The sequence below is a fragment of the Polyodon spathula genome, chromosome 1, assembly GCF_017654505.1.
Source record: "Polyodon spathula isolate WHYD16114869_AA chromosome 1, ASM1765450v1, whole genome shotgun sequence".
NCBI classification, from domain to species: domain Eukaryota; kingdom Metazoa; phylum Chordata; class Actinopteri; order Acipenseriformes; family Polyodontidae; genus Polyodon; species Polyodon spathula.
Window position 1 is genome coordinate 34,694,260 of NC_054534.1, and position 25,117 is coordinate 34,719,376.

At 37.5% G+C, this 25,117-nt stretch overlaps 1 protein-coding gene across 3 annotated transcripts in view; it reads left to right on the top strand.

Moving 5' to 3' along the window:
* LOC121317816 (NAD-dependent malic enzyme, mitochondrial-like) overlaps window positions 1-25,117 on the top strand; it is a 36,607-nt gene that overhangs the window by 7,583 nt on the left and 3,907 nt on the right. For all 3 annotated transcript variants that reach the window (XM_041253928.1, XM_041253934.1, XM_041253922.1), the window contains exons 3-14: window positions 8,135-8,268; window positions 8,856-9,005; window positions 13,339-13,414; window positions 16,738-16,899; window positions 17,662-17,765; window positions 17,980-18,089; window positions 18,511-18,608; window positions 21,210-21,323; window positions 21,446-21,560; window positions 23,375-23,517; window positions 23,647-23,749; window positions 24,094-24,164. In XM_041253928.1, the coding sequence (XP_041109862.1) occupies window positions 8,135-8,268; window positions 8,856-9,005; window positions 13,339-13,414; window positions 16,738-16,899; window positions 17,662-17,765; window positions 17,980-18,089; window positions 18,511-18,608; window positions 21,210-21,323; window positions 21,446-21,560; window positions 23,375-23,517; window positions 23,647-23,749; window positions 24,094-24,164 (1,380 nt within the window). The remainder of the gene's footprint in view (window positions 1-8,134; window positions 8,269-8,855; window positions 9,006-13,338; window positions 13,415-16,737; window positions 16,900-17,661; window positions 17,766-17,979; window positions 18,090-18,510; window positions 18,609-21,209; window positions 21,324-21,445; window positions 21,561-23,374; window positions 23,518-23,646; window positions 23,750-24,093; window positions 24,165-25,117) is intronic.

Below are 25,117 nucleotides of genomic sequence, written 5' to 3' on the forward strand. Positions count from 1 at the left end.
AGCGATCGCCTCCTCGTTTGAGTTCACGATTCTCCAGAATGATGTCTACGATTCTGCACTGAAAATAGGCGCAGTCCGAAGCAAGATATCTCGTGTAGTTTGTGTAGCTTGCAATCCCCGATCTACAGTGAGAAATCGTAGCTCAATAGGTAAGTATGAGTTGTGCTACATCTCCCGATTGCAAAAATCGTGCAGTGTAAACCCGGCCTAAGGGAACAGAGTTCGGGTAATCTAATACATAAAAATGTTGCACCCTGTGTATTCAAATAGGAAACTATTCGAAATTCCCATCCCTAATCCTAATAATAAACACAATCAAAACAACATTCATAATACAAAATAATAACAATCCTGCTTACAGCGTTGTCGCTTGTAGCCCCTCCCAAATCGGCGCCAATCTTGCTGAGGGATACCAACGAGTCCAAAGATTATGAATGGCATTTCTGACCTGAACACATCGGATCAATCAGATTTTTCATTGCATATCTGGGCGTCGACCGGGACATCTTACTGTGAGACTGGATAGGATGTCAACGGAATGTTGAATTCACAACAAATAAAGCTACTGTTTTATCTACAAGTCTCGGAAACTGACGCCAAACAAGGCAGAACGTTACCCTTTTTTTCATCATAATGAAGCCTCCACCACTAAATGTTCGTCTTCATTTTTTTTTCATAATTACATTCTTTATGATTTATTGATTTCAGCACTTTTCTTTTGGCTTATTTACTGCTTAGTTGTAGAAAACTTGACTTGTAAAAGATTTGCCGCGGGAACGAGTACCTACACAGCACTTTGGTACGTAGACTCAGATTCTGACTGTACAACAAATATGACGCCGGCGGGAAAGTTGGGATTAGCTAGTAGTTTTATGCTTTTAAAATAATAATAATAAATTTTCAGCTTTTTGGACACTGGCCAATTTTCCTGGATTCATGAAACGGAAGCCATATGCACTATATATATATATATATATATATATATATATATATATATATATATATATATATATATATATATATATATATATATATATATATACACACACACACACACACACACACACACACACACACACACACACACACACACACACATAATATACATACTAGTTAAATATAACCAGCCCAGTGGTGCTTCATAACTGCTGGCCAAACTGCTCTCTCTACCGACCCCAGGCCATGGTTAGTATAATATATTATACTAATTAAATATAACCAGCCCAGTCGGGCCAGTGGTGCTTCATATCTACCGGCCAAACTGTGCTCTCTACCGGCCCTGGGCCACGATTAATGTCGAACCCTGTATGTCTTGCTCTCGGTCCACCGCTGCAACCCCCGCGCCGAATTCGCGAAACAGCGGCAGACACACACACCCTCCGAAACATGCCCTGCCATAGTCTGGATTCGAACCAGCGATCTCCAGGCTGTAGGGGGTCTCTGATGAACAGAGATTGCTTTTCAGAGCAAGACAGCTTCACGTAGCACAGTGCAGTGAGTACGTGATTACCCTGTAACTTGCATAAACTATGTTGAACTCCTGAAGGAGGAGTCGTCTCCTGTGGTTTCTCAGGCTGCTGTTGCATAGAAAGTTGGCATGTCAACATCGCAGGTGCCTCACCTTGAGAGGTGATTTTCTATCTTTTTCATTTCATGCAGAGATAGAAAACAGCGATTTAATTTAATACAATTGACTTGTATTTTAAATGGTGACATTTGTTCACAATGTGATGTGATGTGATTTTATTATTTTTCTTTTCATTTAGAAACAAAGAAATGTGATGTCTCTTGTTTAATTGGGACAGCCGCTTATTCGGGATATTTTTTTCTTCTCCCGAGGCGTCCCGATTTAAAGCAGTGACGACCTGTATTGGTTGATTAAGTTTTGTAGTGGCGGGTTTGAAGTGATTTTCCCAATATCTTTTGGTATGCTATGAAATCCATTTTACCATGTATTGGAGCTCAATTTCTTCTGCCATTAGAGGAAAAACAGCCCCATAGAGGGATATTGCCACCTCCATGCTTGACAGTAGGTGTGGCGTTCTTTTCTTTGTACGCCTCACCAAACTTTCTCCAAACGTAACGACTATCAGCGTGACCAAATAGCTCAATTTTTGTTTCATCACTCCACAAAACCTTTGACCAGAACTCATATTCATCATTCAAATGCCGTTTTGCAAACTTTAAGCGATTTGACGTTTTCCTAAGAGTGGCTTTTTCCTTGGCCTGCGACCATTGAAATACTGCAATACCTGACCTATAGTTGAAATGGAAACCCCAGTCCTGTTTGCAGCCAATTCACTTTGAATATCTTTGGCAGTCAATCTCAGATTGTTATTAACCTTCCTCACAATTCTTCTGCTTATTCTTAGTGAAAGAACCTTCTTTCTTCCAGACCAAGGGAACATTGTGACAGTAGGATTAGGCTTGCACTTCTTGATAATAGAAACAATAGTTGAAATTGGGATAGTCAAATGCTTGGAAATCTTGTCGTCCTCCAGCTTTGACAGTAAATACTTTTCTGCCTAAGGTCTTCAGAGAGCTCTTTACTTTTTCCCATATTGACTTATCAGTAATGACAGTAATAGTCCTAAGCCTAACCCTTTTATGTTCTCTAAGAACGTTCACCTACAATCCAGCATTTTCTAGACTGTTCTAGAATTAGGTTCTGCATTATCATATTGAAATTTCTAGCACCTTGTAGACAAACATAGCATCAAAGGGCATGAATACTTTTGAATTAGCATTTTTGGAATTTTGCAAAATTGTAATTTTTTTCCTCATCCACAAAAGCAAAACTTTTGCTACAAAAGGTTTTTCCTAAAATGATTTGTTATGGAGAAATTTCTAGAAATGATAAATTTCCATTGGGGTATGTAAACTTTTGACTACAACTGTATGACTACACTTATTTTAGGGTGTAGAGTAATTTTTCTTGAAGCTTCTGTGTTTGTTATAATGCAGCTCTGGCTGCTCTTATTTATCCCTTGGATGCATGAAGGTCTGCACTTCAACACATATAGAGTCTGATGGTGAGTCACTGTGTCAGCTGAAAGAGAAGCACAACAACAAGATACTTGACAGAACCAAATAGCAGCCAAAAAATTATATCGCCCAGTACAGACAGCGCTCTCCCACGCATCTATTCCTAGCACACAGTGGAGGGATCTGATCTTCTTGTGGGTATAATTTGTACAAGTAAATGTTAATATTTTGTGCCACTGGAAGCAGTTTCAGTTAAATGTCACCATTGCGTTACTAAGAGACCAAGTCCAGGAACTGGAATAGTAGGCATTGTCCTTTACAAAGTTGTCTTGCAAAATCGCTAGTCCGACGTTCCAGGACAACCAAAAAAATATGTCGGACAGTGTGTTTTTTTTTGGCTGCTTGCCCAATGGGCAATCAGATTTTTTACTCTATAACAAGATAACGTTCTCTGCTTTAATCAAACAGCAGTTTCTCAATCGAGTTTCCGCTCATAGATCATCCCGGTAAAACATGTTGAGTGGAACCAATGTTTTTCATTGGTAATGCTTGAGTGATTTCCGGGGTGATGTACACGTACACATTGCTTGTGACCAAATCCCGCAAGGATTGCCTATCTATCTAATCAGTGCGCTGGTATAAGTCACATGACATGACTGTGTCTGCTCCAGTGAAGCGAAGGTTAAAACGGACACTACGACCACCAAAAATACATACTTTTATATTGAGGCTATGTTTTTTTTTAACGAAGTTACAGACTGGAATTACAAGCTACAGTACTCTGCTCACCAAGATTTACATTTTGTTATCTTGATGTTACCTTTATTAAATCGTTAACGTTATTTACCAACGCAGGAAAAAAATAAATAAAACATCGAATACAGTAGTTATTATCACAGACTCAGATTTAGCATGTAGCATGTTGACATCGCTTTTTTCATTTCTTTAATGTGATTAGAATGTACCGGTAATTTTATTTTAAATGTATGGAGCTTGCTTGTACTTTACAGTACAATTGAAACAAAATTGAAACTTTTTTTTTTTTTTTTTGGGGGGGGGGGGGGGGGTTGTACTGTGTTCTTCAATTAATAGGATATAGCCAGAATACTAGATGCAGCATGCCACAAATAGGTAATGTACTTGTAATTCTACTTTTATTCACAATCTCGTTGCTGTTATTATTAGTAGTCATAGTAGTGACAAATACTGTAATAATAATAAAGAAAATCGAAGAATAAAGCAGTACTAATATTATTAATAATTTAGCGAATGCCTTTATCCAAGATGATTTCCTTAACTTGCTCCAGCAGCTTATATTGTTCATTTTGGATTGTCCTTTTACTATAGCGAACAAAAGGCTTTGGACCCAAACAGGGTTGTTATAGCGAGGGTGTACTGTATTTAGTATTTGACTTATATGCTTAACACATGACGCTTTCACATTTTAATATATAATGTGTGCACATTTGTTATTTTTCACCTCCCATAGTGTTCAACATTTAACAGAGGGTATAAAGAAGTCTGGATCAGAATCCAATATCATTCCTTATAAAAAAAGTAACATACTGCAAGTATACTTGTGCCAAAATTGTCTGGTTTTACTATACTATTGGTACCATTATACTATCCTATTTTGGAACAAGTATACTTGCAGTATACAACTTTGTAGTATTCTTTTTTGTAAATAATGCAACGTAGTTCTCAAATATTGGACATTCCTTAGATTGTATCATACTTCTTTTGCATACCTGCATCGTCTCTTGCTAGATATGCACCTCCAGATTCTGACAAATACTTTTAGAAAACCAGGAGCAACTTCTGGTCTGGATCAAAAAGCTACAATGCTCTGCGGCTGCCCGCCTGTGTGGAAAACTGTTGAAAAACTAGTAGAAACTAACTAAAACACAAGTCTGGGAAAAACAAATGGAAATCTGGAAAAAGTATGGAATTTTGATGTTGAAAAAGTGTATGAACCCTGAGTTACTGTACCTATATTAAGTGCAGTGTATTTTGTACAAATCACAGTCCATATGTCAATTCCGGGCAACTTGACATTTTTTTGGACAACCAAATGTCTACAATGGACAGGCCCGAAGGGCAAGTACCATTACCAAAATTCTGCGAGCCCTGTTAGTGTTCTGTGTTTCCAGTTTATTCCGGATTTTACCGAAAATTACAGGATTTATTTTTTTTTACTGGACGTCAGTTTTTTTTTTTTTACTGATTTATACCCGACTTTTGTCTATTCAATATTTTCCCGGTACTATTTTCTAGGAAATGCACAATATTTTGATTAAAATGCTGTTTTATTTTGATTCCGACATTGTAATAAACAGCCCTACTCTTCATCCTAGGTGGATACAGCAGACGTTTAGGTGTCAGATGTCAAATAACATTCAAATGTGGTCATGTCACAAACACATTAATACCAGATTATGTTGGCCAGTCAAAGTCAGATAATTGTACCTTATCGCAAGTGGTTGCAAGAGAAAGTTTGCAGCAACCTAATTACAGCAGGGAATTGCTGGGCATAGTAACTACTAGCTTGATCAAAAACTAAATTGAAATACTGACACAAATATTATGTTTTTAGTGGATGAAGAATGGAGAGAACGTAAATCAATTTATGAATATTCAAAAGAAAACAAATGTTTCAAAGTACGCAAAAAGCAAAAATAGCAGAAGTGGGTCAGATGAGGCAGAGAATGCATAGCACTGCAAATACTGCTGCACTGAGGCACATGATCACGCTGATAATAAAAGAACATACTGAAAAATAAGAGAAACATTAAACTAAAAGAAGAAAGTGAACTGAGAGACAAGCAATCCATTTATTCTGCTTTTACACACGATAAGAAAGCACAGAATGACTGTATTAATAAGTTTGTCAGAGCGCTGTGCTTTGTTAGACAGCCGCTGTTTATTGCAGAGAGGTATGTATTGGTGACATTGTGTGAAAGTACTATCTGTAGTAAAACACTGCCTAACGCCGACAATCTTAATAGTAAATATTTGACAGAAAATAGTGATGCTTTAGTTGTCAATTTTCTTTTATGATTTGAAGGTGAATAAACCTGGCTTGTTTTGTGCCGATGTCATGTTCATACCTTCTGTATGCACAGCGATTGCCCAGATACTTGCACAGATTCTCCTTCATCATACAGTACATGCCAGGGACAAACCTTATCAGAAACCAGAACTGCTCCTCATCATATTCCACATGTAAAGTGTTTTTTTCTGAGATTTTTTTGCCCTGATTTTTACCGATGTTTCAATTAAACTTTTGTACAGATTTTATCCCTATTTTAATATATGTACAATAAACTGAAAAATTTCCAGAATTTTTTTTAAAAGATAAAAACCAAAAACACGGAACACTATTGCCCCACATATTTTTTTTTTTCTTTCCAAGCAACATTAAGGAGTCTATTACGTGGAGTGTCCTTTACATGACAGCATTCCAGGGATGGCTGGAATTTTTAGGGTTGTTTAAGAACTCTGCATTGGTGGGAGTTTTTCCAGCCCCCTAAAAGTCAGCCACCTTTATGATTTTGTGTGTTGTTTCTACTTGTTTCAAGCCAATCCTGTTTTATAAATGGTACAGTGGAACCTGTCCTATCCGATCCTGCAAGATACGATGTCCTCTATTAACCGATGGACCACTGGCACGTGTCATTTACACATTGCTGCTACCAACTGGATGGTACTGATGGAAACTGATCAGTGCACATTTTATTATAGGTCTAAAACTGTAAATTCCATTCTTCGCAGTACAGAATAGATTCAGTTGCAGTAAAAAAAAAAAAAAAAAAAAACTGCCCAGTTTAACCATGTTAAAGAAAAGAAAGTTTATATGCACGCTTTCTTGTTGATTGTCCCGGGTTAACAGAGCACTTTGGCATAGATTGAGAATACATGGTAAGAACTGTTTTTAGAATGTTATTTTGTAAATTGCCAAATACCATTTTTTATATATATGTATATATATATAATATATGCTTTGTTTTGCCAACCTTTTCACTGGTTTTCTTTGCATAGTATATGTGCAGTAGCGTACTTTGGTGTTTTAGACAAACTGACACCTGACATTTGTAATGCTCGACGTTAAATAAAGCCTCTACAATGTAGTATAATCCACTGAGATACAATATTTTGACATATTCGATGGATCCCTTGAACCAATTCAGTTGATTGAGGGGTTCTACTGTATGTTGTTAAAATAAAGGCAGCTGGTGTTTTGAGGTTCTGTACAAAGATGGTACATAGTGAAAACCCCCTGTAACAGGTGAAAGACCTATTCTGCCTTGGCTTTGACAGGCTACACTACTGTATTCTGCCGAGTCACGTGTTTCCCTGGTTATCAAGCACAGATAGTGCAGGCAGGATGTGCTGTATTAGGTACTTGACTAAATACTTGGGAGTGGTGTATGACTCTTACAAGGACCCATTGATAAAGTCCAGTGATAAGAAATGCCAGTTGTAGTTTGCTGTTTTCGAAATGGCACTGCCTGTTTGTACAGTCAGATAATATTTCACTATTTTGAGATTAGAAACCTCAGAAATCAGGAAGCTGCATTGCAGGCACACAGTTGTTTACCACAGAGCTTTCAGAGAGAATGTTGACCTTTTTTAATTAAAACAGAAGGCAAAAAAACTTTAAGTCATAAATGAGCCTGTAAATTGGAGATTTAAATTGTTTAAAATAACAATAGAACCACTGTTTACCAGTTTCTAATGGCAATAAAAACGCTGATTTAATCAAAATTACAAACAGTAATGCCCTCTAATCAGGGTTCTATTGTTTAAGTAGGGGTACCTATTTGTGCATCTTGTATTCCTTTTATATAGATTTGAACAGGTCAGGGAGCCTGACTGAGAGGGAAAAAAAAAAAAAAACTGTACCAATACCAAAGACCCAGTGAAGGGTGTACTATTATTTGGTAATGCTTTTATTTTAAAATTAAATGAAATGCACTGTCTACATTCAAAAAGGCCATGACTTGACTATGAAAGCCAGCTAAACAAAGTTGCTATAACGGTACAGCCGAATCCCATAAATAAATATGGGTAATGCTTGTTTTTATTCTCAGCTTTAAAACCTTGAGTGCCTGTAACTGTATTAAACATTTGTAAATGTTCTCCATTCCAGGGGATGGCATTCACTTTGAAAGAAAGACAGCTCCTGGGCCTGCAGGGACTACTGCCTCCCAAAATAGAGACCCAGGAAATTCAAGCCATGCGCTTTAAAAGAAACCTGGAGAAAATGGCTGATCCCTTGCAGAAGTAAGGAGGGGTGGGTGGGATGGGGGTCCACTTAAAAAAATTAAAAAATAAAAATAAAGTTGCTTATACCTTACAAAATGCACTGCAGGATAGAGTAAGAGTTTTCTATTTTGATGTATTAACAGTGCTTGTTAATTACTGTTGCTGGAATAAAGTGAAATTCAGAAAACTCCCTCCTTGTAACCAGCTCCCTAATAAAACTACTAGGCTGAGTCCTTTTAATAAGGAGGCACTCTGAAGCTCTCTCCATTAGAACCAGCTTTCTGCAAAGACAGTTTTGATCCCTTTTGGTTGATAGAAGAATTTGAAGGGTTTTATTGGCACGTTACACCTTCTATTGTAACCTCCTATCACTAGGTGCTGCTGGCTCTTGCTTCTATAAAGACAAAGACAATTTGGCTCATTTAGCCTGTGTTACTTACTTATATTTGTGACAGGCAAGCTCTAGGACAGCAGCTCCTGAATTCAAGCATTTGATTAATTGCAGTAAGAAAAGAACATGGGAAGATACTGGCTTGGGGAATGCACTGAATGACCTGGTTTTCATATGTTCAGTGAAACTGCCATTCCTCTGTCTGTTTGTCTAGGTACATCTACATCATGGGAATCCAGGAGAGAAACGAGAAATTGTTTTATAGAGTACTAGAGGAGGAAATTGAGAATCTCATGCCAATTGTCTACACTCCCACCGTGGGCCTGGCATGCACACAGTACGGGCATATCTTCAGGAGACCAAAGTAAGAACAGATGGAGGAAGAAATAATACATAGTCTAATAGATTTTAAAGCTTTTAAGGCAGTGTACTGTGGCTCAGTACAATTTCCAGCAATTTCAAACCTGGCGAGACGGTATAACCAGACACACTCTGTCAATGACAGGCCACAAATTGGGAGATCAAGAGTCACAACACCTGCCCAAGATCGACAGATCATTTTGCAGCAGCATCTTGATGCAAATTGTTAATCAGCACAATAAAAAGTCACTGCACCTGTTTAAGTCATTTTTCAATCACATCAAATTAATTTTATCCCATTTTATTAATAATACTATGCTTTACAAACACTGCAGTATTATGTTACATGATTTAAGGCATTTTAGAAACAACGCTGTGGGAGGCTCCGATCTGCAGCACTATACTCCTGTGTGTTTTGGTGTTTGTATACCGTACATTTTTACTGACAGTTAACAAGCGCCTATTAGGTGGGAGTTGGGAGGTCAGGGGAGTACTGTACCAACAAATCAGAAGTGTGTATTGGTTGCTATGAGGTGGGACAAGAAAAGGAGAGAGAACGGTAGTTGAGTGTGATGCAATTGTCTTTTTTAACAAAAAGTATTTCCTCTGAATATTTATTTTGATTTCTGTTAAAACTAAAATATATCCTACTCTGTTATTAGTTTTTTCTCACTGTAATTTCTCTGTAAGAGAAACCGAAAACTAAATCTTCCCATAGATAGTAAGCAAGTGTGTGTGTGTCTGTCTATATATAGACACACACACAGTGCCTTGCAAAAGTATTCAGACCCCTGACCAATTCTCTCATATTACTGAATTACAAATGGTACATTGAAATTTCGTTCTGTTCGATATTTTATTTTAAAACACTGAAACTCAAAATCAGTTATTGTAAGGTGACATTGGTTTTATGTTGGGAAATAATTTTAAGAAAAAGAAAAAACTTAAATATCTTGCTTGTATAAGTATTCAACCCCCACACCTTAATATTTGGTAGAGCCACCTTTCACTGCAATAACAGCTTTATGTCTTTTGGGGTAAGTATGTACCAGCTTTGCACACAGTGTCGGAGTGATTTTGGCCCATTCTTCTTGGCAGATTTGCTCCAGGTTGTTCAGGTTGGTTGGACGACGCTTGTGGACCGCAATTTTCAAATAGTGTCACAGATTCTCAATGGGATTGAGATCAGGACTTTGACTGGGCCACTGTAGGACATTCACCTTGTTGTTCTTGGGCCACTCCAGTGTTGCTTTGGCCTTGTGCTTGGGATCATTGTCCGGCTGAAAGGTGAATTTCCTTCCAAGCTTCAGTTTTTTATCAGACTGAAGCAGATTCTCTTGCAGTATTTTCCTGTATTTTGCTCTATCTATTCTTCATTCAATTGTAACAAGATGCCCAGTCCTTGCTGATGAGAAGCATCCCCACAGCAATATGCTGCCACCACCATACTTCACTGTAGGTATGGTGTGTCTTGAGGCATGGGCAGTGTTAGGTTTGCACCACACATAGCGCTTTGAGTTTTGGCCAAAAAGCTCTATCTTGGTCTCATCTGACCACAAAACCCTTTCCCACATCGCAACTGGGTCACTCATGCTTTCTGTCAAACTCAAGACGTGCTTTCAGATGGTACTTTTTGAGTAACGGGTTCTTTCTTGCCACCCTCCCATAGAGGCCAGTGTTATGCAGAGCTCTTGATATGGTTGACTGGTACACCATTACTCCACTCCCAGCCACTGAACTCTGTAGCTCCTTCAAAGTGATTGTTGGCCTCTCTGTGGCTTCTCTCACAAGTCTTCTTCTTGTTTGAGCGCTGAGTTTTGAGGGACGGCCTTTTCTTGGCAGTGCCTGGGTGGTGTGATGCAGCTTCCACTTCTTGATTATTGATCCAACTGTGCTCAATTGGATATCCAGACACTTGGATATTATTTTGTATCCTTTCCCTACTCTATGCATTTTTATTACTTTATCTCTAACATCTGTAGAATGCTCTTTGGTCTTCATTTTCCTTCAAATTCACAGCCTTACCAATGATCCTTCAACAGTGGGGTTTTTATCCAGAAAATGTGACAGCAACTTTTAGTGGTTCACAGGAGGAGGCCAATGGTAAGGTAATTGTGTCCTCATTAGGGTAATTTCTTTCATCGGTGCAAACTGGTAGCTTCCACAGCACAAGGGGGTGAATACTTATGCAAGCAAGATATTTCAGTTTTTTATTTTTCTTAATAATACCTCCCAACATAAAACCAATGTTACCTTACAATAATTGTTTCAGTGTTTAAAAATAAAATATCAAACAGAACGAAATTTCAATGTACCATTTGTAATTTGGTAATATGAGAGAACTCGTCAGGGGTCTGAATACTTTTGCAAGGCACTGTGCCTGAGTGTGGTGTGGTGTGTTCTATATGTATATATATATATATATATTATATATATATATATATATATATATATATATATATATATAGGAGAGTCTCACAAAGCTCCAAGTTTCTCTAAGTCAAAAATTTTCACCACCCAAGCTGAGGATGGGTAAATGGACTCCCTAGTTTTGTCCCTGCAATTTTGGCACTGAACTACTCTGTTGGGGGGGATATATATATATATATATATATATATATATATATATATATATATATATATATATATATATATATATATATATCCCAGTGAAATTTTTGTATTTTTAAAAACATAAAAAAAAAGTTTTCAAATAAGTTTTTAAAAAAAAAAATCAAATAGTTTTAATTTCTTATTATAACAGATACACATTTAATAAAACAACTCAAATAGGTAATTAATATAGTATACATGTTTTAACTACATGCATATTTGTTCAATTAAATTTCTTAACATTTTGACAAATAGACCTCGCACAGAAAAATAATTTAATGCAGTAACGGTAACTTAGTCCCCCACTCTTTAATTTACTGCCTATTTGCAGTAAATACTGTCCATGCCCTCTATAAAAAACACAATAAGATTGAATAAAAATAGATGTTTTATACTGCCCTACTACTGTGGGGCTGTCATAGTTACTGCACATACAGCAATCTACCCATTTAAAAAAAAAAAGTATTTCAATCCCATTGCACTGAAGCAGGGCTCCGGTATGTATACAAACTTGGGGTTTCTCAGTGTTTAGACTAAAATATTAGCATACTGGTACAAATTGTAAATAAACGAGCCATTTTTTTCCCCAAAAGGAATAAACAGTTAATGCTTAACAACGGTATATTTTGACTCCTGTTCCGACCGACCGTTGCAAAATCTGCACGTCATTATTTTGTCAGCGTCAGCAGCATACATCCCTCATTGCAGGGTTGTTTAATTAAGTGGTTTAGGTATTTTATAAACAAATGCCTCTTTTCTTGAATTCCCAAACGACTCGCTCCAAATTATACGTCCGCGCAAGTGCTAGTCAGAGCTTCCGTTTCCCTTCAGACCGTGTCTATGGTAACGGCTGAGCCTTGACAACTACAATTGCAAGTATTTATCGAAAGTGTTTTTTGTATAAACCTCCCAATTGTCATTCTTGTTTGCTTTGTAATGCATTTTCGTTTTAGATGTTGCATTTCATTTTATTTTATGCTATTTTGTATTTGCGAAAAAACGTCTCTTCGCTCAATATATATATATATATATATATATATATATATATATATATATATATATATATAATATCACGACCCTGCTTGTACCCTAACATGTACAAGTTTATTTTCGCTCATAATTTAAGGAGTAAAGAATATGTTGTGTAGGCCTTACTTTGCCTCAGTGAATTCACTATAAAACAAAAGATGCCAAATAGCAGTTCAAGCTAAACATTGTTTTGTTTTTTCCGAAATAAATAGTACATAAAGTTGACAAAACATTTTATTTATTTTTACTTTTTTTTAGATAGATGTATACAGTCGCGGGGTGGTAAATAAATGCAAGGTATTTTTGTCATTTTTCAAATACAAACATCTGATTTTTGTATCCGAATACATAAAAAAAATATATATATATATATATATATATATATATATATATATATATATATATATATATATATATATATATATTTGTTTGCTTTAAACGGGGTCGTGTTATATACATTTTTATAAATTTTAGCTAGGTTAATTTAAGCAGTTAAATTAACTTTTGCATTTTTACATGAATGATTTAACATTTGTATTACTATCTATGGGTTCTTGCTTCAGACCAAACAAATATGTATTTACTCATATTTATTGACACTAGATTTTGCACAGTGTATGTATTTTGCATGGTTAATGCACAAGTTTGCATCCACATGACTACTTACCTTGTGTATGTTGTCATTGACATTACAGGGGGTTATTTATTTCCATCTTCGACAGAGGACATATAAGGTCCATTCTGAAAAATTGGCCAGAAACCGATGTAAAGGTAAGATCGGGAGGGGGCGAGACAGGAAATGCAAACTGAAATGTGAATATAACGTATTTTAGCAGACAGGTTTTTGTTTTATATTTTCTTTCCACTGCTGGTATGCTGATTTGATATACATACATACATACAAAGATGCATACAGTTGGCGCCGCTTTATCAGGACGTCTCAGCAGAAGGTAAAATATCCAGAATAAGCTTCTGCCCCAATTAAACAAGAGGCAGTTGAGACTAACTTAGTTGCACTTTTTTGTTTCTTAATGAAAAGAAAAAGAATGAAATCACACCGCATTATAATTAAATATTAAATACATAATTAAAAATACAAGTGTTTTTTTTTTTATTCCTAAACAAAATTAATCACACCTGTGATGTTGCCATGACAACTCTTTGCAACAGCAACTTAGGCAGTGGAGACTATCTATCTAGATAGATAGATAGATAGATAGGTAGATTATGTCTAGATATTGATATATAGATAGATATTATGTCTGCGCTGTCGTCAAAAAACAAGAACAATACAAGCTGTGCAACATTAGGAACAGCTCTCCATATTTTCTATTTAACCCCCCAAGAAGGACCTAATAACCCCAGTTCAAACCGAGAAAGTTGAAGTGAAGTCTGCAGCCGATCTCCAGGCTTGTACGGTCCCCTCCCTCGTGATGTGGACCTGATCAGTATATAAATACAATCAAGAAACGCAAAGGTCCACTGACGGAAGGGAAGGGAATGCGGAGGTAGCCAACAAAGCAATCCTCTTTTTAGCAGCTGTAAGACCGGCCAACCAGATTTGTTTTTGTTGCAATGATAGGTCAAGGGATGAATTATCAATCGGCAGTAATACTGTAGCAGAGCAAGGAATATTCTTCTCAAGAATGGTGGACAAAGCGAAGAACACGATCCCAGAACTCTGACCACATCCGGACACTCCCAGACCCTATGTAAAAAGGAACCCATGACGCTCTGGGAACAGAATGTACACACCCGAGTAGGGATGAATGATGTCTGCGAGGTTTTGATGATGTCTGCGAGGGGTTAGATATATCCTATGCAGAAAGTTTTAGAACGAATCCGCTGATAATTTGGATTTCTGGAGGCAGAGCTTAAATTATCCCAAACAAACAGTCTCCCAGCAGATTACTTCATTTTCAGAGGATAAATCCCAGTTCTGTCCCCTAGGGCACCTCATAGGCAAGCAATGCAGAATGAAGACGGAGGTAGAAAAAGAAAGAAGTACCTGGCAAATTAAATTGTACAAAACCCCACAAATATGCATGAAAATATGTGTGGTCAGATTGGCAGGCTCAACAAAGCATGTGAACGGGGTAGCATTTGGTTGAATACTTTTTGAATAGAGTGGTGATAAAAAGTTTGTGTTTTTTTTTTGTTTTTTTTTAACAAATTAATATAAAAAGTATAGCAAATTTAGGAACCGCGCTTGGCATACACATAGTCCCGGGGGTGTAGATGTGCAACGGGTATTCATAATTTTTTTTGGGGGGGGGGGGGGGGGGGGGTTGGTCCTAGTTTTACAGAAGTTGAACCCCAAAGTTAACGGTCTGACATCACTGCTGTTTGATGTCGTTGTTAGGCAGAGAGACGTGTGATTGTTCCATTGCACTGAATAGGGAGACATGGAATATATAGTAAAGCACACATGGGTCACATCTGTGTTTCTGTCTGGATTAAAACTGGTAATCCGTGATAATGTTTTGTTTGTGCCTTCAACACTGAGGAAAGTGATATGTTTTTAATTTAGGACAACACACACACACACTTTTGTTGTTATGGTATGGTCGGGAGTTCAATGATTCTGTTCCGCTCCACAAACAAATCTACATTGCTGTCGATATTAAAACTGTTAACTTATCAGTGCTTTTAAATAATAAAACATGAAAAATTAAAGTGACCCTGTGTATAGTGTTATTTATTATACATTTAAGATTAAACTGGTGGGGATGCAACCTCTAGCATGTAGCTAGTACAGCAATTGCAAGGAATGACAGTTGTGAAAAGTTGAGCAATGGTTTCAATGTAATGACAGGCAATGCACACAACGCATCAGACTGCCTAAAAACCTGCAGGATTCTTGCATGATCTTTCTAGAGAGTGGACAGCACCATACAACATGAAGAATAACTGCTGTACTGTTCAAAGTTGTCCCCACCTCTTCAGCCTCAGGGGCAGCCGTTTGCTGTTCCCACCTCTCCAGCCTCAGGGGCACGAATTAACATTTTTCACATTTCATTTGGTTTCAGTAAATCTGGCTTGGTGAGTGTCTCTTTCTTCTGTGCTATTTAGTGTCTCAAATTGTGTTTTCACCACTGCATTATGTGGCACATTTGGTTGTTTGATTTTCCAGGATGCCTTCTGCAAAACAGTGGAAATTCAATGGCAAAAACTTTGTTAAAGTAACGTTAAGGTTTGGTTGCAAAAGTCCAAAAGGTTAGGAAATTGCAAGTTAAGGTAGTCAAGCAACCTTATGTGTAATCTGCACCCTTATATGTATGTTTCCTGTCACATTTGATATCGGCAATGACATCACTAAGCATGTGACAAATTCTCCCCAAAGACTGGCCATATGGACATAACACTGGGAAGTCACAGTCCTTGTGTTTGGTAACATGTTCAGTGACTGCATTAGCATTCCCACAATGTTTGCTGTCAAGCAAGTTATTTCACCAATGTTCTAAGTAAAACCAATAAACTCAGAGTACAGTAGTGCTATAGAATTAATTAGGGACCTTCCATGTATTACTGGAACTAATGTTAAACCAGTCATATTTCTCCAAACGCTGTCAGCAATATTCATACAAACAATATTTTCTGTATCTGGAGTCTGCAGCATTGGCTTTCTTGTATTAACTGCACTGTTTCATGTGGCAAAAGGGGTCACTGCATTTTCTGCGGTATATGTATGTTTGCACTGTGATTAACCATTCTTCTTTCAAACTTTACAGTTGACTGTGAGTGCTTGATAATGATACTGTTATGATGAAAGCCAATTATGACATTAAAATGTTTAAGTACAATTGCAGATTTCTGCAGTTCACCATTGTGAAGATTTAACGGTACTCAATGAAGTACATAAACAAGAGGTGGATTGTAATGCGTGGATATTATGCATACAAGAGACATAAAACACTGTTTCATGTACCACAGCATACATGTATCAACAGTATACCATACAGTTCTAACTAATGGAAAGTTTTAACATACATGTAGGGTTTGCACTGTAAGTAAGACAGTTTAGCCAGGTTGGAGCTGATGAACGGAATGCAGCTGTGTACAGTGTGAATGCAACTTGTCTGAATTCCTTGCAGGCAGTGGTGGTGACTGATGGAGAGAGAATCCTGGGGCTGGGAGACCTTGGCGTATATGGGATGGGGATTCCTGTGGGAAAATTGTGCCTTTACACAGCTTGTGCTGGAATCAGACCCGAGAAGTGCCTTCCTGTCTGCATTGATGTTGGAACGGACAATCCAGTAAGCTTTCCAATATGTTCTTTATGTCTGAACAACACTAATTTAACAAAGATTTCAAATGTAACACTATTGGAATCAGCGACATTACCACCTTTTTTTCCCCAAAAATTATTTTCGTTCTTTGCCTGCTTTTTACAAAATGCTGGTATACATATTATTATATCAATACAGTGTTACAGATTAAAGGTCTTAACTGCTTCTTCCTGGTACCTATCCACTTCCTGCTCAGAAAGGACTTGGGTAACAAGAAGCAGTTGTTGAAACAACTATAATGTGGTATAATCTCCATATCCCTAATTTAAAGTAACAACACAACAAGGTCAGCAAAAGCTATACAAAACAATTCTGGCAACAGTCCATGCTCAGATTTAATTTTTGTACTGCTGTAACTTTAATACAGCAATATAGTTATGAGGAATGTGTGATGTATTGAACTGCAACCAATGGGAAATTATATCTGCATTCCAGCTTTAGTGAAAGCAGGAATTATACTAGGTAAGACAATAAGCTAATTTACAGCTTCGGCTAGCTGACTGCAGTGCAATCCCCACTCTGCAGCCAAAATGTGGTGTGGTTGCGGTGGTTTAAAGGACGTGTGTTATTGGGGGAACCCTGTACTACAAATTACTATACAACAGGTAATGATTTGTATTATTACAGTAACAGACAGCTTTCCTTGTGGAGATTCAGTAGAATTGTAGGAATTAAGAGCAAGCATTTTGTGAAATTAACTAATTCTTTTTTTTATTATTTTTTTGTTAGTCGTTACTGAAGGATCCCTTTTATATGGGTCTTTACCAAAAGCGAGACCGTTCCCAGCTCTATGATGAACTTATTGATGAGTTCATGGAAGCAGTTGCAGAAATGTAAGAAAGTTTGACTTTATAGTAACACCAAGGCAGTCACCCTGTCGGAATACCATTGTGTGCCACGATTGAAGCCTGGGATCACTTCTGCTTTGTAGAAGGACATTTGTGATTCTGTTAAGATCTATTATTTTGGATTGATCATTTGAAAAGTCCAGTACTGTTAGTAATACAAAATAAAGAGCTGGGGCTAAGATTATTCACTCTTCCCTAGATATGGTCAGAACACCCTGATTCAATTTGAAGATTTTGGGAACCACAATGCGTTCAGGTTCCTGAGAAAGTACAGGGAAAAATACTGTACCTTTAACGATGATATTCAGGGTGAGTTGACTGCTAAAATCAATTTCATTTGGTTTGTTCAGAGATGGTGAAAGCATTGATTTATAACAAGCAGCAACTGACTGCAGATTCAAAAATAAGATGTGTAGAGTACTGTGCATCTGTCCTTTTAATTATGTGTGTTACATAGAATGTGAATGGACAAAAGCATTGGTATTTCTTCATTTAGAGCATATACTGTTATATGCTGCAGGAGGTGCCATTGCCTAATCATTTTTAAATGTGATTCACTTCATATACAACAGTTGCTGAATAAACGTGCTATAAAAAGTTTTTTTTTGTTGCATTTATTTTTTTTTACTTGTAGTGAAGTTGATTCACTGCTGTATGTACAGTCATATGTATAATTGAAGTGCACTGCTCAGATTTGTAAAGTCTCATTTCCTCGTGTCTGTTTACACAGGCACTGCAGCGGTGGCACTGGCGGGGCTGCTGGGTGCACAGGAAATAACCGGTAAACCAATCGCAGAGCAGAGGGTTCTGTTCCTGGGAGCAGGAGAGGTGAGACTTTGTACCTGCACTGAATCTTCTGAATGGGTTGAACCAAAGCATTCATTTGGATATGATAAATCACGTCTGAGAAATCAACCAATCATCATTAAGGACTTGTCAGAATTTCAGTGAATCTTGTGCATGTCCTTTGCATGGAACAGAATTCTAAAGTAAAAAAAAAAAAAAAAACTTTGGATATCTGTTCCTGATTGCAGTCTTTGCTTTTGTGAAGAGCTGATTGAAGGTGTGTTATGGCAAGTGCAGTACCTGTGTCTGTGTGTAGGCATCCTGGGCTGTGCACTGCCTCCTGAGAGTGAGGAGGGGGATTGCTTACCTGTTTTGCCACTAATATTACTAAATTGTTATCCTAGAATAGATGTCAATTTTTTAAACTATATTATGGGTTCAATGAGCAAGTGTCGTGCAGTGGTACCAGTGGCGTAGCTATGAATGGAAATTTGGGTGGGCCCAAACTTCAAATGGATGGGCAAGTACCTAAGGTCTGACATCACCGGAAATAGTTTACATTACAAACTTGATTTAAATTAATTAAAACTCTGAATACATCAAATATCTCCCCGGGGTTTGAGCAGAGCAAAGTTGCCAAGACTGAGAATGTATGGTGCCAAGTGAAGCAAGGAGAACGTGTTTTGCAGTTTATAACAGTACCTGCACCTATACACTACAAATACAAAACACATATGCATACAACCTACAGGAACACACACTGTGCACAATAACTGCAAAAACCGTTTCATCTGACAGAATTAAATGAAACGGAAACTAAAAAAATTCCCAAACAAAAAGCTGTATTGTTTTTTTTTTTCTTACCTGTATTGTAATCTCTTAGTTATATTGTAATAACTTGTTACCTCTATAACTCGCCCTGCATAAGGTCGTGTGACAAGCAAACATTAAATCAGGCTAAACTCCTGCTGCCTTCAAACCAAAACTAAAATATTATCTGTGCTGAGAATACCTCGCTTCCAGCTGAATATGGCTGCTTTTGTTTTCACTACATTTTCTCAGGTACAGCTAAACAAAGATATTGCGTTGGCTACAAAAAACGTAACAAGACACAAATAGATTTTTTTTAAAACAGCCTTGAGTGACACATTCAGCAACATTTTTCAAGTTTTGTAAACCTTTTAAAATTATGTTGACACGCTAATGAAGCAATTTCCATAAAACACGGGAGAAAAGTTAACGGCAAACCTTAAAGACAAAACACACGTTTTTGTATTGCTTTAGTACGTAGAAATAATTATGAAGTTAAAACCACAGATGCCTTCAAATTATTAATAAATTGTAACATCATACTTATCACCGACTCGCTAGGTTATTGTACAGTAGTATGACTCGAACACCAATCCTGAAGTCGGTGTTTGTTTGGCCGCGTTGCCATAGTTTTTTCATGATAAATTGCTGAAAGCCACTTATTTATTTTTTTTTGCCAATGCCCGCCTACAGTACACATTCCAAACACATTCATTTTTTAGTTCCCTAAATATTTGGAAAACTGTCTATAACGGAACTCCCAACCACTATATCTCCCATGTAAACCATTTAAAATGTTTTAAGTAGACAGAAATAAACAGTTACATATATTCGCAGTGAATGTACTTTAAAAAGTCAAACAGGCAGCGTCACCAAACCAGTGAGAACACAGTATTACATTTGAAGCAATTACTAAATACAATGAAAGTCAGTCAGTCAGTTACTTACCATTGCCTAGTTATTGTCCTCTTTTCTCCGCTCCTCCTTACACAGGATAAAGCGTCGGGGCTTGCAGTTATATAGTCATGGCACTCCAGAAAATCGCACATATCTGTTCAAATGACAGCAATTTAAAACTATTTGTCAACATTCGGCCAATTGTCTTAATCCTGTTCACTCGAGACTTTCTACTAAAATAAACTTAAAACTGCGCGCATATTTATTTTGCCATGTTGACCGCCGCACTGCTACTAACTTAATTTAAAATGCACATTAAAATAAACGTCTGACTTTTGAACCTATTCGCGCCAACTGCCTCTCAAGCTGTCAATCAAACGTGACTTGCACATTCGTTGTGTGAGAGGAAGATCCGACCCAAATATTGCATAACAATTAATACATTGATTTGATTGGGTAAAGCCTGCGCATTAAAATAAAATAAAATTTAAAAAAAAAAACAATAACCTATTTGACTTAAACACCCGCACACAATTGACATTTATTATTATTTTTTATAAATGTATTTAAACTTGGCATTCACATAGACGCAGATTTGGGTGGGCCTGTGAGCAAACTGGGTGGGTTACTGCGCCACTGAGTGGTACCCCAAAATAATCCCACTAAGAAAGTAGTATTATTTCGAATAGTATTGTTACATATATCTTGGATAACAATATTTATTGCCTCGACTAGCCATATTTAAAAAAAAAAAAATTCAACTATTTGTATGTTTAAAAAATAAATGTATCTTTCCAGAAAACTCTGGCTCTAGTAATTTCCATATATGTGGTAGCCAAATTAATTTGTGTCTGCAGAGTGGTGGGTGAAAACTAGCCAAGTCCTTAAACCCAATTAATAGTATTACAATTTTAACTTCCTTTCCCCTCTCTTCAGGCAGCGCTTGGAATAGCAGGTTTAATTGTCATGGCAATGATAGACTGTGGTGTATCTCAATCTGAAGCCAGGAAGAAAATCTGGATGTTCGACAAGCACGGTTTGCTGGTGCAGGTGAGGAGTGGTCAAGGCAGCAGAGTATTATTGTTGACTAGCAAGTCATTATTTTATCATAATGTACTTCAGCACCCATATCCCCTGTATGTGTTAAAATTTAGTCTCTTATCCTTCTTCAGGGCCGATCGGAGGGTAATGACATGAACCAGGAACAATTTGCTCACCAACCCCCTGCAGAAACAGTGAACAGTTTTCTAGATGCCGTTAATGTGCTCAAACCTACTGCAATTATTGGTAAGAACTGACAAAAGCTTGTATATGGCATCCCTATGAGCAGAGGTTGTATAGATTCTTAAATCCTTCTCCGCCACTGCACCTGCTACTGATAATATACAAGAAACCATTTAAGCTGACAACTTTATGTTTTCAGTGTTGTTGAAACTCCTTGAGCTATGAGCTAAAATGGCTGCCGTTTCCAGATTATAAAGACCTAACTCTGGCTCCCGAGTGGTGCATCCAGTAAAGGTGCTCCGCATGGAGTTCAGGATGCGCCCTACAGCCTGGAGATCATTATTTCATATCAACAGTAACATTTGCTGACTGTGAGCGGGAATTTTCAGGGGGTGGCACACAATTGGCCGAGTGTAATCCGGGTAGGGAGGTTTCAGGTTGGCAGGGTAATTCTTGGTTAAGCAGCGACTCCTGTGGCCGGCAGGGTGCCTGCGGGTCTGCCGTGGAGTCATTCAGATCTGTGTTGTCCTCCGGCACTATAGGTCTAATGACTTTGCTGTGTACCTGCAGTGCGAAAAAAGACGGCTTGGCAGGGCACGTTTTGGAGGGTGTGTGAGTCTGCCGTCGTTTCGCTAAGTCGGCGCGGGGCTTGCAGCTGTGGACCGAGATCAATACATATAATTAGCGATTCCAAATTATGAAAAAATGGGGTAAAAATCCATTGGCGATTTACTAAATTTATATATAAAAACAAAAAGACCTAACTCTTTCAATTCACACTTGCTACACTGCTATTTTCTGTTGGTATTTTACAAGAAAAAAATGACCCTTTAGTGCCAGTTATTTTATAAAGCTTCCACCACATTGTCAAAAGCTCATGGTTCTATTAATCCTTGCATGTTAACCCTTTGTAGTCCTATGTCAGACCAGGTCGGACATTACAATTTTCCCTTTCCCGTCCAGTGTTGGACCCTGTCTAACATCATCAAAAAGATGTAAACCACAGGTCTCTAGTCATTTTTTCTCCAGAAAAAGACGAGAACACCTTTCAATGGCTGAGTGAGACCGATAGGAGCCGAATGAAACCAAAAAAAAAGGGTGTATCTCATAGTCCCCTCAACTACAGAGATAACATGGACATAACAAAGGAGGTAGCTGCTTCTGCATCCAGTGCTCAGAGAATATCATTAACATTTGCAGAGCTTTTTGGAGATGTTATACTAATAAAATTATGACTTGGATCGCATTATTGAGGAGTTTGGTGATTTTAAAATGAGTGATCAGGAGAGCATTTTTCAGTATGCACGTATATAAAGAAGCGCGTGTGAAAATAAATTGGACCTGACGCGCCTGACAAGCTCTGAATAAATGGACTGCAAAGGGTTAAATGTGTTGCTGATCATGGCTGCCATATTGAGATCATGTGACTAAGTTTCTGCTGCGGAAACTGTACACCTTTAGTTATTGTCTTTTAAATTTGTACATAGCAGCATTACCATTTTTTGATTTAACCTCTGACCACGTCAATGATACAGACACTACATTGGACAAAGTGTATTTAAACAGTAGTCACACTGCTGCGTTCTATGATTCTCTCAGTAAAGTTCCATTACAGGTGGTGATCAGTAGGAATGAACCATTTCACATTGCTTCAGCCTCTGGACATATCAGTCCTCAAGGTCTTCTTTCACATATGCATTTACTCTTTTTTGATCTGATCTGTTGTTCCGTTTTGATTATGCAGGATTCATTGTTTTTGTTCACAAAAACTCCAAATTGTTGAGTTTTTGAATTTGTCATCCTCAGACCTTTAATATCGTCAGACCTTGAATAATAAAATAAAATAAATTGGCTTATTTACACCTTTTTTTTTACAGGAGTGTCTGGTGCAGGTAGGCTTTTCACCAGTGAAGTCCTCCAGGCTATGGGCACCATTAATGAGCGCCCCATTATATTCGCACTGAGCAATCCCACAGCAAAGGCTGAGTGCACGGCTGAGGAAGCATACACGCTGACACAGGTACTGGACTTGCCATAACACATACTTTACCAAACTCGTATTTATATACTGAGTTGATTTGTCTAAATACAACTATTTCTGTTTTTTACAAAGGTTGTTCTATAATCACACTGAAATTCTTTTCTCTAGGGGCGTTGCTTGTTTGCCAGCGGCAGCCCTTTTGAGCCAGTGACATTGAGTGATGGCCGTGTTTTTAAACCAGGTCAAGGGAACAATGCCTACATATTTCCAGGTATTAAACGAGACGTATTTGCAGTACAGATCACACTATGTAGGATTAGACAAACATTTTTACAGGAAGTGTCTTACTGATTTCATTATAAAACAGAGTACTTAAGGCATGTGTAATGTTAGCACTTTAGACTTCAGTATTTTGGGAAACTCCATTGACCAACGTTTTTGTGTGATAAAGAGCAAAAGATACTGGCTTTATATGAGGTATAACATGTATTTTATGATTTTTATGGTTAAGTTTGCTTATGCATATAGGACATAAGTCCAGTTCCAAGTTAATTTTAATAAGTAATTTAAAAGTAAGTTTCAAACACTTCTAACCACTCTGTTCTTTGAATTCAGGCGTGGCTCTTGCTGTGATCCTTAGCGGAGTGCGTCACATCAGTGATCAGGTGTTTCTGGAGGCTGCAAAGGTTTTTACTCACTTTTTACACCTTCATGAAAAGATGTGATTGCAGCTATCAATAATACATTCCTAGCAGCATGCCTTTGCCAACACATTCATAATGGTTAACTGCATTCACTTATAGTGCTTAATTTGGCTCCTAATACTTAAAATGATGATGGCTATGAAATTGGCCAGATTCAGACAAGCCTCCACCAGAAGTTGAAATAAATATCGGCAACATCTGCATTTGTTGGTGACTGAAAGAAAATTGCTGTTGGTTGGCTCTATACCTGGAATAATTGCTGTGTTTTTATCATGTTTGCGTCAATATACGTTTTTTCTTAAGCAAAACTGTTTAGACACTATGAGCAACAATATACATGTTTAATCAGCCCATTTCTGTAGAATGTGTCACAGAACCAATCGGAGGACAGATAATGCAGAGACATGTATATTATTTTTGTAGTGCAGTGTTGAGTTGTTTTAATATTTTGGTTGTACTGCAGAAATCCATGTGGGTAAATTTACATATCTCAACATTGAGTTTGTTAATATTATGCAGGATTATTGAACATGGTTGGTCATTTTACACACTACTAGAGGTTTTACTTTGAAGTATCAGGAAATAAAATAATGTCATCGTTTTGGTACTTTGGTTGCTTAGCAGATACACCACTAGTGTTTAGATCTTTCTTAGCTTAGATGGACAAACCTACTGGTCTTCATTTCCTCATAGGACAAAAGTGCTGAAGCTTAATATGAAGCAGCTCTGGTTAGTATGTAGGAGATCTGGTTAGTATGTAGGAGCTCTGGTTAGTATGTAGGAGCTCCAATTAATATGTAGGAGCTCCAGTTTTATTCTACGCTGTCAAATGCTTACGCAGTTGGCAAAATAAATACATTATTTTGGTTGGAGGTCCTTGTGGATTTTTCTGATAATACAAAATGTGTACTGCAGCTGAACGTTCAATTGTGAAT